Source organism: Sesamum indicum, linkage group LG10 (genome assembly GCF_026168435.1).
Source record: "Sesamum indicum cultivar Baizhima isolate 11 linkage group LG10, ASM2616843v1, whole genome shotgun sequence".
Taxonomy (NCBI): domain Eukaryota; kingdom Viridiplantae; phylum Streptophyta; class Magnoliopsida; order Lamiales; family Pedaliaceae; genus Sesamum; species Sesamum indicum.
Window position 1 is genome coordinate 4,690,860 of NC_142666.1, and position 16,806 is coordinate 4,707,665.

Here is a 16,806-nt window from a genome sequence, read left to right on the forward strand (position 1 = left end):
CCCCCTTCATCCGTAGACTTGCTGCTTAAGGAATGGATAAGGTGGAACCTTATCCCCTCCTGAATTCTGCCTTCCTCGCCAGGCATGCAGATCCTCCTCACTGAACCTCCTAGCATAGAAGGATTCCCCCTCTATAAATAGGGAAAGTTATAAACCTCGATCCATTTAAATCCTCCATCAAAATTTTGGTATAATATTCTTCACTACAACATATGAAAATTAGAAACGTGCAGTTTTTAGCTATTACAAAATATAAGATACCAATAGTCACACTTTAATACTCTTGTGTCTATATAGCTAGAGCTCCCGACTCAAGACGACACCGCTGACCTACCTATAAGGCCGACATGTGCTTGCGCTCTAGCTAGATAAGCCACTGCAATATATCTCTTGGAAAAAATACATGGCAAAGGATGAGTTGTCAACTTAGTAAGTATAGCTAATTAGCCTATATATATGCACATATAGGCACATATAACATAATCCCAATTTCACTCCACACAAACAATCAACCAATATTGGTTTGTAATCACAATATACCAATTTGAATGATACTAATCAATCGATATTTGTTACACAATTTCATAGAATCACGAAGTAACAATGTCAATAATCATATGAAACCAATATCAAAATCAAGTAACAACCGCAACATTATTTCATACATCATTATAGTTTTATTTCTTAGTTATTAATTATTTTCTATGGGCCTTGCTTAGTCTAGCTGGAATATATTCAGTGATTCTGCTAGCTATCATCATCTCCATCACATCATCTCATCTTGATATCATACAACACACAACTCATATGATATCGCATCGTTAATTATCATATCACACAACACACAACTCATATGATATTACATAATCCAACATATCACACAGTGCGTATGATATTTCAATCATCATCCATCATACCATACAGCACACAGCTCTTAAGATATCCCCATCAATCATCCATCATATCATACAGCACACAACTCGTATAATATCACATCATCTTTGTTAATTAATGACAGCACACAGCTCGTCACCAATCACATCATCATAAACCACTAAATATACCCCAAGTTAGGTAAGCCATCTTTCATCTCAATTTATCATTCTCATTCTATCGACCCCATAATTCAACTTCCTTCGACAATTCATTGTAATTTATCATCTGTACATTGACAATTTTATAATTTAACTACAGTCAATCATTGAATAGAAACGTGTCACTATCATTCACAACAAATCCATCATTCATCTTCCTTCAATAACCAAAATGATGTATTTCATAATTAATCAAACCATATATTATCCCAACCATAGACAAAACATATAATAGTCATTTCACTAGACAACCACAATTCAGTTAAGTGCATGACAATTTCTAATCAAGTTTGCACCTAAGCAAGTAGATACATATATATATATATATCAAATTAACTATACTTATCTCAGTTTTCCCGCTATTAAATATTTGAATGATGTGTTCAGTCTTAAACATTGTTTTTGTGTCCCAATCAGGTATAGAAACTGCTCAAGCTTGAAGGTAATGGAGCACAACACCAAACTCTCTCTCTCTTTTCTTCTCGTTCTCCCCCTCTTCTCTCCTCTTTCTTCTCTTCTCTCTCTTTCTACCGCCTCTCTCTTTTGTCTCTTTTTCTTTTTCTTTTTTGGTTTCTACATGTTTCTTTGTATATATCTTATATATCTATATACACATATATGTATATCTATGTTTCTATCCATATAGGTCAAAAGGGGTGTATCTGTATATATATGAATATAATATCATTTATAATTGATGATAATGAGACAATAAATGGATTTCTCTTCCCTCGTCCTACTCCACGCTCCCATTCCCCCTTTTTCAATTTTGTTCTTATTTTCTTTTGTTAATTTTATTTTATAGTATGTATATACGTGTGTATATATATATATATATTAAAAGAAGATTGTATTTTTCCCCCTCATCTTTACGATTTTTCCTTTTTAACTCCACAAATTTCTATCATTTAAATTTTCACTTACCTCCAAAAATTTATAATGTCAGATAAAATTTCTAATTAAACACCAAATATTATATAAATCCTCACACCATTTATCCATATTCTTCTACTAATAAATGATAATTATGTATTAAGATTTGCGGATGTTACATCATATGTGGGCAGACAAGTTCATTCGAAAGCGGTTCACCATCAGCAGGAGTTTAACTGAACAAACCGATGTGATTGGCTAATAAGGTCTGGCACCAGCTGCAGCTATACTGGGCCAGCATGGACCAAGGATGACTTCACCAAGCAAGGCCAACCAATCGGTCAAACCTAAGGTGGCATCTACTGTCTGCCACAGGGGATCTTCCTTTATCTCATCACAAGAGGAAGATGGTAAGTAATTTTTATTCTTTTAAAGATTTTACTAATTATTTATAAATATTTTTTTAATTGTTCTTTTTTTGTACAAGAGGCAGAGCTCGGTTGGCCTGTGAAGCAGATGAAATTATTTTTCGGATGCCACAAAAGAAAAGGATTGATGCTAGCTAGAGTTGCCCAAGAGTAGTGGAGGTGGTGGTATTATTAAATTATTTTCTTTTGGTTTATTTTTTTGTCTAATACTAACATTTTTGTTTGTTTTGTAAGAGATATTTCAGAAGCTGCTGGAAAAAGCCAGCCTCAGACCACGGTCGATGGCCTAGATACTCAACCCAAATCAAAGGGCTCAGTGGTGATGAGCAGCAGCTTTGGCTGGCAGCGATCAGGGACAAGAACAAAGGTCATGTATTCGCTTTGTTCTGAGGCCCACGCTTTGAGTCGGACCTACACGTCAATGCCGCTACCGCCACCACCGCTACCGCCACCACGCCCAAACATGGAAGATCGGATAGTCCGGCTGGAGACTATGACGGTCTACATGATGAGCATTTAGGAAGCAAATCCAGGCCACCAACTCGACTGGCCCGTCATAGCCCAACACCTCGAGTAATGACCTATCACTACCTCCTGCAGACCTTCGTGCCTCAGATGATGACGACATGGATCACGCTGATGAGGGGGAGGGTGTAGATTAGGGATTCATTTCTATATTTGTAAATGTACAATTCTTGTGTTAATATAATATTTTTTCATAATTATTTCTTTTAATATTAATTTCATTCTATAATTCAATATTTATTTGATTAATCAAATTAAAACAAAATAGTTAATTTTACTAATTAATTATAATTATAAAATTATTATTTCATAATTTAAAAAATATTTTTTTAATAGATATATAATTTTGGAACGGACTTTTGCATGGTCTGTAATGTGTTTAAAAAAATAAATGCCTTTCCAAATTTAATGACCAAATATCATATGAATCATCCCAACAAAATGTATTAAACTGTGTAGGAAACGGTGGTGCAACAACGTTCCAAAACATGTATTCCAAATACAGGACAAAGCCGTTACAAAGTATATTTTAATGGAAGATTCAAATTATATTCCAAAGCCTATTGCACAATACATCACCAGACATACAAAAATCGTGCCAAGATGTATTTCTAAATGAGTGGGAACATGTGCTTTCTTGCATTCAAATTTATGTACATAGTGTTACTATGACCGATTTAAAACATGTAAAAAAAAATATTTATATAAAAGTTTCACAAAAATAATTTATTTTTTCAGATAGTTAGGCATATTAGGAATGGTTTCATGAGCAAGTGGTACAAAAGCCATTACTAATTAGGAACAGTTGGTGGCCTAGCCATTCCAAATAATTAGGAACACCATCTATTACGACGAAAGAGCTCCTGTTTCACAATTGTTCCAAAGTCTGGTCCAACCGTGTCCAGCTAATAATTGCTCGTTCCAAAAAAATTCGTTCCTAAACCCATTCTAGATCTCGCATTTTCTTGTAGTAGCCTTACATAGAATAATAATTTTTAAATTAAAATGTACATTCAATAAAAAAAGTACCATAAACTACTATGAAAATAGAATAGATACTTACATTTATAACACTAAAACCTACAATATTTTAATTGTCAAGCATCAATTTTACCACTTCAACATGAAATCCTTAGTTAAATATAAGTGACTTAAAATGAATACTTTTTAGTAGGATTGTGATGCATAAAATTCCTTTTATTATCAAATTTTCCAATTTAATTTTAGCACTTCGAGTTATTAGTCAAAATCCAATAACCCATTTGTTTTTCCTTAAATATTAATATATTGAATTCGACATAATTGAGATATATGTTTTCTAATTCTCATCATGCATTGACCAATACATTTTTTTCAAATATTATTAAAAACACAGAAAAAATTTCTTATTCATTTATTTAAAATGGGACAAAAAATTTGAACGTCTCAATTAATGAAGACTGAGTTTTATTTCAAAAAAAAAAAGTGTACAAAGAAATAACATTACATTTCTAGTACTACCTACTAATAATAAACACTTGACCCTCACAACTTGTATATTTATTTTACTGGAAAATGCGGAAGAAATTCTCATTCTACAAGAAGCACAAAAGTAATAAACTGATAACATGTACAACGAATTTAATGCAATTTATTAGATATGATATTAAAAATGAGTAAATTATTTAACTGTAATAAAAAAATAGTAATTTGTCCCCTATATTAATTAAAATAAAGCAATTTACTCTCTTGCCTAAGGCAGTAAATTGCTTCATTTTAAGAATACAGAGGGATAAATTGATGCACTTTAAAAAACACAGGGGATAAAATTGTTATTTTTTCATATGAGGTAATTTGCTCATTTACAATATCACGGGGTTGCTTTCATATCCCCTCCCCCCCCCTGCAAAATGCCATGAAAACAAACCCGCTTAAATGTTTTTTGGTCCCATAATTTGGTGTTTTTGTTTTTACTTTCTCGAGTAACATTTTAGTGATACAGGTTTTTAGTTTTTGTGATTTTAATTATTTTTTTCGCCAGTGTTCACACTTCTTGCTGAAAAATGCATGTAGATCTAACGTGGTCTTTTAGAATCTGGCTCCTGTTCCTATTGATTCATTTTTGCAAGCATTTTTATCTTTTAATTTTTTTAGGATAATATTTTGGTCCTGCATTGTTTTAATTTTCACAATTTCAGTTATTTTTTCATCGAAGTTCACCCTTCTCATCGATGGAGGGTGAACTCGGGGCAAAAAAAGAAGTAAAATCGTAAAAAATAAAAAAATGAAGGGCCAAAATGCTACATTAAAAAATTAAAAAAACGAAACCACCAAATAAATTAATTACCAGACTGAAAGTGCACTTAATCCAAAACAAACCACCAATTCCAAGACACAAATGAATATTTTACCAGGAGATCAATCAAACATAGAACTAAAACAAGAACAGCAAGAAGAGAAGCAACAATTTCAAGAACAAATGCATTCAGCACTGATCTCCACCACCACTCAGTAAATGGAGAGACATCTGTCTGTACAGTTTGTATGTACTCATCATCTTATCAAAAGGTGGAAGATTGTCCTTAATTATGTCAACTTGTAAGAAGTTTTTCGTCCATTGATCAATCCCTGGAAACCTTGTCGGATCCATTACCTTGTAACCACCAGCTTCTTGAGTGAAGTGAAGCCAATAAGCAATCCAACCAACCACAATATCAAGATATCCAAATGTCTGTCCTCCAAAGAATTTCTTTCCTCTGATTTCCCCTTCCAGAATTTCCAGGCTCTCAGACATTAGTTTAACCCCTTCTGCCTGTTTGTTACCTGTGTAGTGAAATGCTAATCTTGATGCCTCCAGTATCTGCGTCAATCCAAATTGAGAGAAATGTCTCAGATTTCTGTACTTGTACAAATTAGATTTGTTTCAGGAAATAGTGGTAATAAAGCAGAACTATGTTAAATTAAGTAGTAAATTACGTCGAGTTTCCTGAGACTGAGACTTCATATAATTACAGATACTCTTTGTCGTTCAAAAAATAATTGATACTCATAATACATGACATATTATGCGGGCCTTGAAAATAAAGTCAAAATATACACTTTAATTACCCGTGTTGAAATTTAATTATTAAAAATAAATTGAAAAAATTATATAAAAATATGATGTTGGACGGATGTTAATATTAAAAAGTTATAAAAATTTGATATTGAATGTATGTTATTATCAAAAAATATGTAAAATATATTGTAAGTTTATGTTCAAAAGCGCAATATTGAAATATTCAATACAAAATTTGAATTAAACCATAATTGAAGCTAACAGAATAAATCAATTGTTGGACAGACATTATTATTAGAGAATATCTTTAATTATCAAACAATTATGGATATATTGTATCATAATTAAATATGACTATTTCATTATAAAGGAAATCAATTATTTAAAGAATTATAATCACTATAGAAAACCCGAATTAATTTTGAAACTACTATCATATTCTAATTATTTAAATAAATTCTATGGTATTTCTTATCGACCCCGCGAGACAATTTTCTTTAAAATTGACCCCAAAATCTAAACAATTATATAAAGTTAAACCAAGAAAAATTTAAGTACTTCATGGAAAAAAATTCTTGCCCAAATCTGATTTGGTCGAACCAATCCAATCAGTATCATACACCATGTTATTAATATAGGTTTGACCAAATCAAATTCGGCTAGAATTTCCCATACTTCACCTTCTCCTCAGAAAACTTGGCCCAGAAACGAGCATATGCTCTTTCTGTCGGATCTGCGGGCAAAATGGGGTTCTCTTTCCAAGTCTCATCGATGTATTCAAGAATGATAAGTGACTCAGATACGGCATTTTGGGCATGAAAGAGCACTGGAATCATCTTGTAAACCGGATTCTTCTCCGACAGCAACGGGCTCTTGTTGGATACATCTTCCTCAATGAATTCAAAGTCGATGCCTTTCCATTTGAGAGCCCATATGATTCTCCACTCGAAAGGGCTCACTCCAGTTCCCAGAAGCTTCACCGTTTCATTGTTGCTCATACTTTCTGATTTGGGGGGGCTGCAAGAAGTCAATGCGTATTATGGTTCTTGGACGTGTAAAAATATTTCTTCAGCTTTCAGTTGGTGGCTTTTGTGGGGTTTCTGTCCAATTGAAAATGAATTTTAGGTGCGCAAGGCTTTTCTGAATCATGTTGTCCGGGAAAGAATAGATTAATGGAACAGCAGACGACGAATAAGCTGAGGAAAAGTGGATGAATAATGAATCATGAATGGTTTAAATTTTTCTAGCGTCATTTAAGGGTGTTTGCTTGTCGTTTTGAGCAAATTTTGCTCATGTTATGTGTTCACAGGAGTGATTAAATATTTACATGAGTTCTTTAGTTTAATTTCATTATAAGAGCATATATATTTATGGTGTATACCGAATTTTAGACGCATCACGAGGGTCTAAGAATTTTCAAAGAAATTATAAGATCAACAGGGGACTAGCACTGCAAAACAAAAATCAGCACTCCGATACTTAAGTCAGTAATAGTTCACTAAAAAAGATGAAGTGCAAAATATAAACTTAAACAGCCTAAGAAACGAGATAGAATGGAGAGAATAAGTAGAGCTTGAGTGTGAGAATCAAATGACTGCACAAGATCTATATTTATAAACTTTTACAGAGCTAAATACGAGAGTTCGTTGTAGAGAGTCATATGTCATTTGAAAGCTCTTTGAATCAGTTAACTAACCGAAAACTCCATATGTAATTTAGACTTAAATTGACTGAGATACACCTTGTTGATTAGGTATTGCCAGTAGGAAAATTATTCACTAGTTGAGGCCTTCCCCCTCAGGATGGAGCCACCAACTAGTGGTGATGAGAGCATGAAGATGGTGTGGGAGACCAAGGCCAAGCACCCCATAGCTTACTCTGATTCACAACTAATAGTCAAGTAGATAGAAGACGCATATGAGGCCAACGAGGCCAACATGATACAATATCTTTAGGAGGTCGAGTAGTTGTAGTCAAGCTTCAAGAGCTTTTAACTTCAACAAATACCTCAAGAAGAAAACTTAAAAGCGGAAAACCCATCCAAACCTGCTACCTCAACGGGAAGACTATCAGACACTATAGGTAACAATATAGCAACTCGCTCGTCCAAGCGCTTCTTCAAGGTAATAGTATAGATATCAAGACACTATAGGTAACAATATAGATATCAAGAACAAAGCAAAGTGCAGTAGTTTCAGAACCCATTATATCCCCTTCAAGGTGGAACTGTTGCACATAATTATTGCTTACTAATCTAACTGTTCCCTTCTCATTACTGGACACTACTAGTTCCCTAGCTGCTGGAGGCTCGGCCACAACCACCGGGGCCAGTATCCCTCTTGCTTCCGAAAGTAAAACCACACGACTAACTGTCAAAGACAAAGTCAAGTCAACATTAGATCAACTGAATATACACAAAATGGGGAATGAATCATTGTTGCGAAAACAACTTACAACTAGAGAATTTGAAACGCGCATGGTCTAGAAAATGATGGCTTATGTGAAGAAAGTACTGGGCTGCTTCCAACTTCGAGGATATGAAGGTGGCAATCGATGGTTTCAATGTTACTGGTATTACCAGCAGTTTGAGTATTATGAACTTAGTATTCAAAATGGTCAATAAAGAGTAAGGCAGGGTACCTTATGTCCACTGCCTATATATGCAGCATCTTCATTCTTCACCAAGTCCCTGTTGGCCTAATCAATTAAACACATAGCTTCTGACTCTTTCACCAAGTCGTCACTCTGCTCCTGCGAAATCAGCACCTCTGCATTTATGATTCTAAACATTCCAGTTTTAACCAAAATTTTAGAGAAAAACAAAGAAAGGACATCCAGAAAATGCAGTGTTCCAGCACCAAAGAGAAACAAAAGTAAATCTTTTGTCATGAACTTTATCTAACGAATTTACGAGGTTCAAGCTCTGTCAAGAGTCTACCTGTTATAAAAATTCTTGATTTTGAACTCGAGCTTATCTACCAACAAATTGCAAAAACCAACAAATACTTTACAGCCTCAAGTTTCCAGCTGCTGATCAATCAGTGCCGGCTCTAATCTGCCTCAATTCAAACCAGCTTCGGGGCCCCATGTCAAAGGTCACTGCCTCCATATAGTTTCATTAGTATCAGTAGTTGCCAGAAAGCAGATCACTTCAGATGAGATGTTTCCTCAGAGGTTTCAATCGTCATTGCAGTATCCTAGCTGTTTTGCGGTAGCAGCATTGCATTTGTTGGACAATTTCGCTTTTTATCTGCATTTTCAGAAGATGGAAATGAGAGTGAAAATTATGACAACCATGAAGCGTAACCATCAACTAGAGCAAGGAAGTCGAGCATGAAAAGTAGAAGAGATAAAAGACGACATAACTAAAAGTAAGTGCCAAAGGAGAAAATGGTCCTTCATCAGACAACTCAATACTATCCAACTTCGACATGTAGATTGAAAGCAAAATTGAGAGAGAGAAAACATAAAAATGATGAAAAAGCACAATATAATTTGAAGTTTGTTAAATAAATATTACAGACTTCAGGTAAAGTAATCAGACCACAAGTAACCAGTGCTCTACGCAGAGTAACATAATAAGAATGGAAACTATATGGATTGGTTTTCACACTTTCTGTTGCTCTTGCTACGTTAACTATAGTTTTCCCTCATCAATAGTATCATCAGCAAATATTTTTCAGGAACTTTCCTGTCATTGATTACAAAAAGTGGCCAGACAACTAAGGATACCGTGCATTAGTCCTTTCAGATTTTAGAATGCTTCAAATTTCAGCCACATACACCCAACAATGCCCTTTGCCTCACCGAGCACTAAGTCAACCCATTAAACTCCAAGGTTGATAGCACAGCCAGTCCCAACATTACGAATTAGAAATATGAAAGTGTTAGGTTCCACCCCACCCCCCAACAATATTCCCACAAAACAAAAGCAATCACGGAAGCCTTTGTCCGGCTTGCATGACAAAGTAGGTTGCTGCCTTTTCATGAAAGCAAATTAGTGATAAATGTAGTAGAAAGTCTTCCAGGGCCCAATGGGCAATATTTGTATTTCACAGTTAATAAAGCACGAGAAGATCCAAATAAAAAAATATAAAGATTGCAAAATGAACACGGTACATTCACTTACTTCCGTGAATTTCGACCTTTTATGCAAAGGACTTCACATGCTCCACGACATCTGCTATCTTTTCCAGATAAGCTTTTAATATTTTCTTTCACCAGATTACCATTTTTCCATCTATTCATATCTCTCTCTTATATAGTTTATTTAATAACCTTTGAGCATCAGCCACTTTTCCTGGTTTTGCAAGAACAAAACCCAGTTGATTTAAAGTACTTTCACTGGGAGTAAAGCATTTGTCACTCATCTCTTTAAACAACCTTCTTGCCTCTGCTTGATAAAATTTCTTCATGGTCTTTTCCTGAGATGATAGCTGACACCATCCACTTATCAGTATGTCATAGGTTGAGGAATTTGGGGGCACCCCTCTAGCTTGCATTTCATTCAAAAGCTCCATTGCTTGCTTCATCTTTCCTACCTTGGCAAAATCATTGATGAGCAAGTTATAAGTGCTAGTTCGAGGAACGAAACCTTTGGTTATCATTTCACAGTAAAGCCTTACGGCTTCCTTCTTATTCCCGACTTTAACGTGGCCAGAAACCAAAATTTCGAATGTGGTAGCATTTGAAAGAAAGCCTTGTTCTTTCATTTCAGATAGTAGATCAGCCACCCTATGCATTGATCCTGCTGCTGCTAAACCCCCTAGAAGAATGTTATATGTTGTAATATTAGGAGAAACTCCTTCAGCCATCATCTCAGAGTACATAGCAAGAGCCTTCTCCAAATGAGAGCTTTTGCAATATCCTTGAATCAGAGCATTATAAGTGACAGTATCTGCACGAAAACCAGCTTCTTTCATTTCCTTTAAAACAAATGCTGCTTTTCTAGGCATCTTTAGGCCACATAAAACAGTGATAAGATTATTATAAACTGTCAGACTCAAGTCAAGTCCCATTGCAATAAGTGTTTTGTGCATCGTGAAGATAATTTCAGCCCTTTTAGTCTCAGAAGCAGCAGTAAGCACAAGTTTGTGAGTAATTTCTGTTGGATGCAAGCCAGATATAGACAACTCACTCAACAAATCCATTGCCATACTAACTTTACCTGACTCGCAAAGCCCTTCCACCAAAATATTACAAGTTATTGCATTCGGACTTAATCCATGAGTTTTCATTTCATCCAAGAGCTGGAGAGCAGTATCTAATTTCCCTTCTCTGCAATATGCCTTAATTAAGATGTTAAATGTAGCATGATCTGGAGCCAATCCAAACTGCTGCATTCCAGTATAAATAGATTGCAGATCATATTTACCAAGTGTAATCAACCCATTGAGCAAAACATTGTATGTGATTATATCGAACCCTATACCTTTAGCTGTGATCTCTTGGACAACTTCAAGCGCAGAGGACCCTTTTCCTGCTTTGAACAGTCCATCCATCAGGGAGGTGTAATTAACACGGTCAGGTAACAAACCCCTTGACACCATATCTCTAAGAAAGGCCTCTGCCTCAGCAATCCTTCCCTCCTTCTTCAGATTGTTCACAAAAGCATCGAGTATGAAAATGTTATCATCAACTCCTCGCATTTTCATATCCTCATATAGACCTTCAGCTATCTCCTTTTTACCAGCTTTCAAAAAGCCATCTATCAGGGGGCCATAGGTGTAAGCATTCGGCATAATATTTTGAGAAATCATGTCCGAGAGTACATTAATAGCTTCTTCAAACATTCCACTTTTCATATAGCCATTAATTACTGAAGAATAAGTTACCACATTTGGCAGAACGTTTCTCTCCTTCATTTGCTGCAGAACGGACTCCACACCCTTCATGTCAGCGATTTTACAGCGACCATCAATCAATGCAGAATAGGTTATGTGACATGGCATGACATTGGACTGCAAAAGATTTCTAAACACATTCTCAGCTTCTCCGTGCCTTCCAACCTTGAAGAGCCCATCAATCAATGTAGTGAACAGAACCACATCAAATGCAATTCCACGAACCACCAATTGACTTAGCAAGTTAAATGCAGCCATTACATTACTGTTTTTAATTAGAAAATCAATTAAAATTGAGTAGGTAACATGGTTTGGGTCCACACCTATCCTTATCATCTCCTGAAATACATAGTTGGCCTCAGCTGACCTCCCAGACTTAAGAAGTCCATTTATAACACAACTGTATGTAACTACATCTGGATCAACTCCCTTTGCAACCATTTCCTTGTATATAGCCAATGCCTCTCCAGTCTGGAGCCGCTTGCCATATCCACTGATCAAACTAGTATATGTAATATGATTTGCTTTCATACGTGCTCCGCCAACTACACCATGTTTTTCCTCCGCATCAGCAACTGTGCAATCACTGCTCTCTAAGAGTTCATCCATGAGCCCCTTGGCACTATCAAAATCCCCCATCTCGCAGAAACCGTTGATCAAAGTGTTATAAGTAACAGTATCAGGTAACACACCCTCTTTTGCCATACTCTCCATCAACTGAAGAGCGCCACTAACTTTACCAGCCTTGCAATAGCCATTTATCAAAGTGTTAAAACCTACAGCATCTCTACGAATTGTTCCATCCCTATCTACGTCACTACACAGCATGTTCATAACTAGTTTAGCATTCTCCAACATACCCTTCTCACAAAATCCTTTCATTAATATATTACAAGTGAAATTATCACAATTTACACCCCTTTTAACCATTTCCGATACCAGCCCAAGCCCCATTTCTACATGCCCATGTTTACAAAACCCCCAAATTACAGTATTATAAGTAACTCCATCACTCTCGAATTTCCAATCCTTGTTATCTCTTAGTAATTCAAGGGCACTGTCAAAGTCTCCAACTTTAGACAGGGTGTAAACGACTATGTTCTTGGTAACCACATTTGGTCCCACACCAGAAAAGATCATTTCTTGATAAATAAGCATCACCTGATGGACTAACCCTGTACAACCGAAATGGTGCAAGAGGCTGTTCCAGTCCTGGAGTTGCGGTGTCAATTTGTAACCTCTCATGGCGGTGAAAGCGTCTATGGCTTCGGAGAGGCGGCGGCGGCGGAGGAAAAGGTGTATGATAGTGCAGAAAAGTGAGGTGCAGACCTGCTCCGGGTTTCTGATCGTGGTTCTAAGAGAACGTTGAGACGAGAACGAGGCAGCAAAAGGCATTCTTGGCCTGTGGGCTGAGCGTGAGTGGGAGAGAAGTGGCGTGGCTCCCTCTGCAAGGCGTTTGATAAATTGCCCCTTTGGCTTTATCATAATTGGCATGTCGCTTGATGGAATTCAATTGCAGCCCTGGTGGAATCGACTTCATCAGTAACACCAAGGACCTGAGTTTTCACGGTTGGCTCTCATGGGAGACAGATGCAGCGGGAGACATGATCGAGCATATTGAAGCTTCACTCGGGGGTCAGACAGTATTTTCATTCTGACTATAAGGTTTTCGAGCAGTTTGTATTAGTTATTGACTTGTATGGGAACAAGGAATTGTTGAGTGGTATAGCATAGGTCTTACCTAAAAAAGTTAGGGTGGTAAGCTTTCGATTATCATGATAGGTTAAGATGATGCCTTCAAAATCATAATTTGTCAATAAGTTAATACAATTGATTAAAAAAAAAACGTGATGAGGGGATATTTTTTATATCCCTTATTGGGACCTTTATCATTCAAGACGAGAGACCTATAAAGGTCAAGAGAAACAGCATACTGAAGGTATACGTAATAAAAAAATAGGATCTTATAGGACCTATAGAGTGAAAGTATTTGAAGGTTATTGTACCTTTGAAAACAAAGGAGAGAGTGTAAAAAAAAATACTACCAGAGCCGTCTGCACAGTATTGGTCCCCTGGACCACCTCCTGTCTTTATCAACTGTCCTGATACAATTCGTGGCGACCCATCAGATGAACATATGATCCAATGGATCATAAAACATTATACTAATCCACCCTTACGTACAAATATGACTTTCCATTTCCATAATAAAGTTTGAACTCTATACAAAAATACTTATAAAACATTCTTGGGATTCTTACTGACTTGACCATTGGACAGCCATCACTGGAATCCCTTCCGACTTGGCTCTAACGTGCTTCTGTCTTTTAGGTTCATCCTGTCCACACGGCAGTTAGTAATATCAGTTCTTGATACCTTCAGAGTCCCTCTGCTCATTATCAAGTACCTTGGATATTTCCAAAGTTCAAAACAATCGATAATTATTTTTATTGAAATTGATTCATTCTTATTAATTAAACGAACAAATGTTTCTCAATGTTAAATTCTTTATCTAGTAGGCTTTAACAACTTTGATAATTGTCCTATTGTGTTTTTTAAGGTTTTATGATTTTTTTTTCTTGAGAAATTTTAAATACTTGTTTTGCGCTATAGTTGATATGATCGAATAAGGAGTTTGTGATCAAAACACACTTCATATTTTACCATTAGAAACTTTGGCTCTTTTATCGATCTTTGAGTTAAATGCAACTTACCCCATGTCATATAACAAATGCGAGGAATTGATGATAACATTTTCATATATATACATCAAATTATAGAAATATAAATGACTAATTAGTTAAGTAATAATGTAATAAATAAAAGTACAGAAAATACATATATACATCAAATTAAAATATGTTCACATAATTTTGTATAGTTATTGATATATATTAATAAATGAAATAAACATAATTTCTTTTTTAAAAGCGGTTGATTTTATTATATACCAAAAAAAAATTTAAGTTCAACCATTATCATCATCATTATTTTTATTATTTTCTTTAAATTAATCCACGAGAATACCCAAATCTTGACATAAGTTTATAAGTACTAAAATAAGTTGCATCTTATGTAACTTGGTATAAATATCTACTCACAAATAGACATAAAAAATTATAGGTTAATTGTTAGGACTTATTAATTTAAAAAGGGTATAAGATATTACAAATGGATTTTTAAAATTAATCTAACATAAAATTTATATGCGTTATATTAAATAATTATTTAAAAGAATATTAAAACTTACTAAATTATTGATTAAGCTTGTTTTATATAGAGATTAAATATATAAATAAAAATACCATAATGTATTATTATCTAAAATTGAAATATATGATATTAATTAAGAATTATAATATATGGTTAATTTTGAATATAAAGTTGGATATGGTATTGAATATGGAGTTAAATATATAAAAAAATAACTCGCGAGCTTATGAACAGAACATTTTGAGTTCGAGTTCGAACTCAAGTTGGCTCTATCAAACTTAATCGAACTTCAAATTAAGTCGACTCGGAAAGATCGCGAAACGATTCGACTTATTTGACACCCCTTTTCATATTATGTATGACATTGTAATAGCAAAATTACCATATTTGTGGTGCAGTAAATATTTATACCGACGCAAAATATTACCATTCCTATAAATTGGATTTTTAAGTAGGAAGAGGGGGAGATGGGGCAGTAGTTGACAATGCCCCTTATGTCCGAGAGTTTACGACACACGCTCTCTGAATGCGATTTTTCTCAAACTTTTAGATGTAAAATAATTTTTACCTCATAATTATGAACTAATTGATTTTATCTAATATAATTATGGTTCAATTTAGAGCTGTCAATGGGCGGTTATTTTTCTACTCGAATTCAAATTCAACAAATACATATAATTGTTATTTACATATTTTACTCGAATTCTACTTTTAAAATATTCTTTGACGTGAAAATTTTAGTTTACTGTTAAAATTAACAAATCAAGATAAATAATACATGTGATATATGTAAATAAATATAAAACGGTTGGCATGTAGGAGTTACGTCACTTGACATTCTCCTAAGATCGTGATGGCCTCCTTCCGTGCAAGTACTATCGGCTCACCACCATCCTAAAAAGGCCGCAATCGGCGTCTTCTATTGTGAGTAAGTTTACAAGAAAACTAGAAAACTAGATCTTATCAAGTTGCCCAAAAGTATATTGTAAGAAGAATAGGAATGCGATAATCGAGATGCTAGAGTAAGTTGTGTATGTACCTAGACCCATACGACCTCCTATATATAGTGTTAGAATAAGACATATAATACTCCAAATTAAAATAAAAATAATGGCCATTAGTGGGGTGCTACAAAATTTAACGGGATTTTACACAATTTAATTTTAATGATTAAAAATTAAAATATTATTTTGAAGTTTTAAAACTTCAAATTATAACGGTCTTAACCATTTTATACCCAAAGTATATGGGACTTACCCATTGGGTCTTTCGCAAACTAAAATGAATGAAATAATTATACGTATTTTTTTACATTGATATCACTAAAACATAATACTAAATTAATATATTAAAAACATTTCACGAACTTGCAATCAATAAAATAAAATTATAACTATTTGAATTTTTAATATGTGCAAATTAAGTATCGTTGATATATATATATATATATAATGATCTTGACTTTATTCTTTATCGTTATTAATCAATTAAACAGTCGGCATAAATTCTAGAATAAAAAATTAAAGAGCTGGTAGAAAGAAAAAAGGGTATGAAAATCATATTTTAATTTTAAAATGATTTTTTTCTCGATTTAAACTTGTGTTTTAACTTTAATTTCATGAATTTTTACAATTGAAATTCAAACAGATTCTATTAGTTTCATATATTAATCGAGCTTGACTTATCACTTTATGCTCGAATTAATTTTATTATAAAGTTAATCAAGAGTTACCACTACAAAAATAAAGATAAAAAACTCTGGCAAATTTTTGCAAAATATCAATACGGAAAAA

General features: G+C 34.4%; 2 protein-coding genes across 5 annotated transcripts; both read right to left on the bottom strand.

Moving 5' to 3' along the window:
* Positions 1–5,212: 5,212 nt before the first annotated feature.
* On the bottom strand, positions 5,213–7,118 carry LOC105172788 (glutathione S-transferase U7). The gene is made up of 2 exons (XM_011094367.3): positions 6,638–7,118; positions 5,213–5,759 (listed from the first exon to the last, which is right to left on the bottom strand). The coding sequence occupies exons 1-2, from the start codon at positions 6,953–6,955 to the stop codon at positions 5,385–5,387; spliced, it is 693 nt and encodes a 230-aa protein (XP_011092669.1). The 5' UTR covers positions 6,956–7,118; the 3' UTR covers positions 5,213–5,384.
* Positions 7,119–7,875: 757 nt separating this feature from the next.
* Positions 7,876–13,534, bottom strand: LOC105172380 (PPR repeat protein). 4 transcript variants are annotated; one of them, XM_088885987.1, is made up of 6 exons: positions 11,389–13,534; positions 10,087–10,854; positions 8,896–9,207; positions 8,598–8,708; positions 8,412–8,525; positions 7,876–8,326 (listed from the first exon to the last, which is right to left on the bottom strand). In XM_088885987.1, exons 1-2 carry the CDS (start codon positions 13,292–13,294, stop codon positions 10,202–10,204), a joined length of 2,559 nt encoding a protein of 852 aa, XP_088742113.1. In that variant the 5' UTR covers positions 13,295–13,534; the 3' UTR covers positions 7,876–8,326; positions 8,412–8,525; positions 8,598–8,708; positions 8,896–9,207; positions 10,087–10,201. The 4 variants fall into 4 exon arrangements, with proteins under 4 accessions (XP_088742113.1, XP_020553143.1, XP_088742112.1 ...); XM_020697484.2 differs by having other exon boundaries at positions 11,125–13,534; XM_088885986.1 differs by having other exon boundaries at positions 10,087–13,532.
* Positions 13,535–16,806: the final 3,272 nt, after the last annotated feature.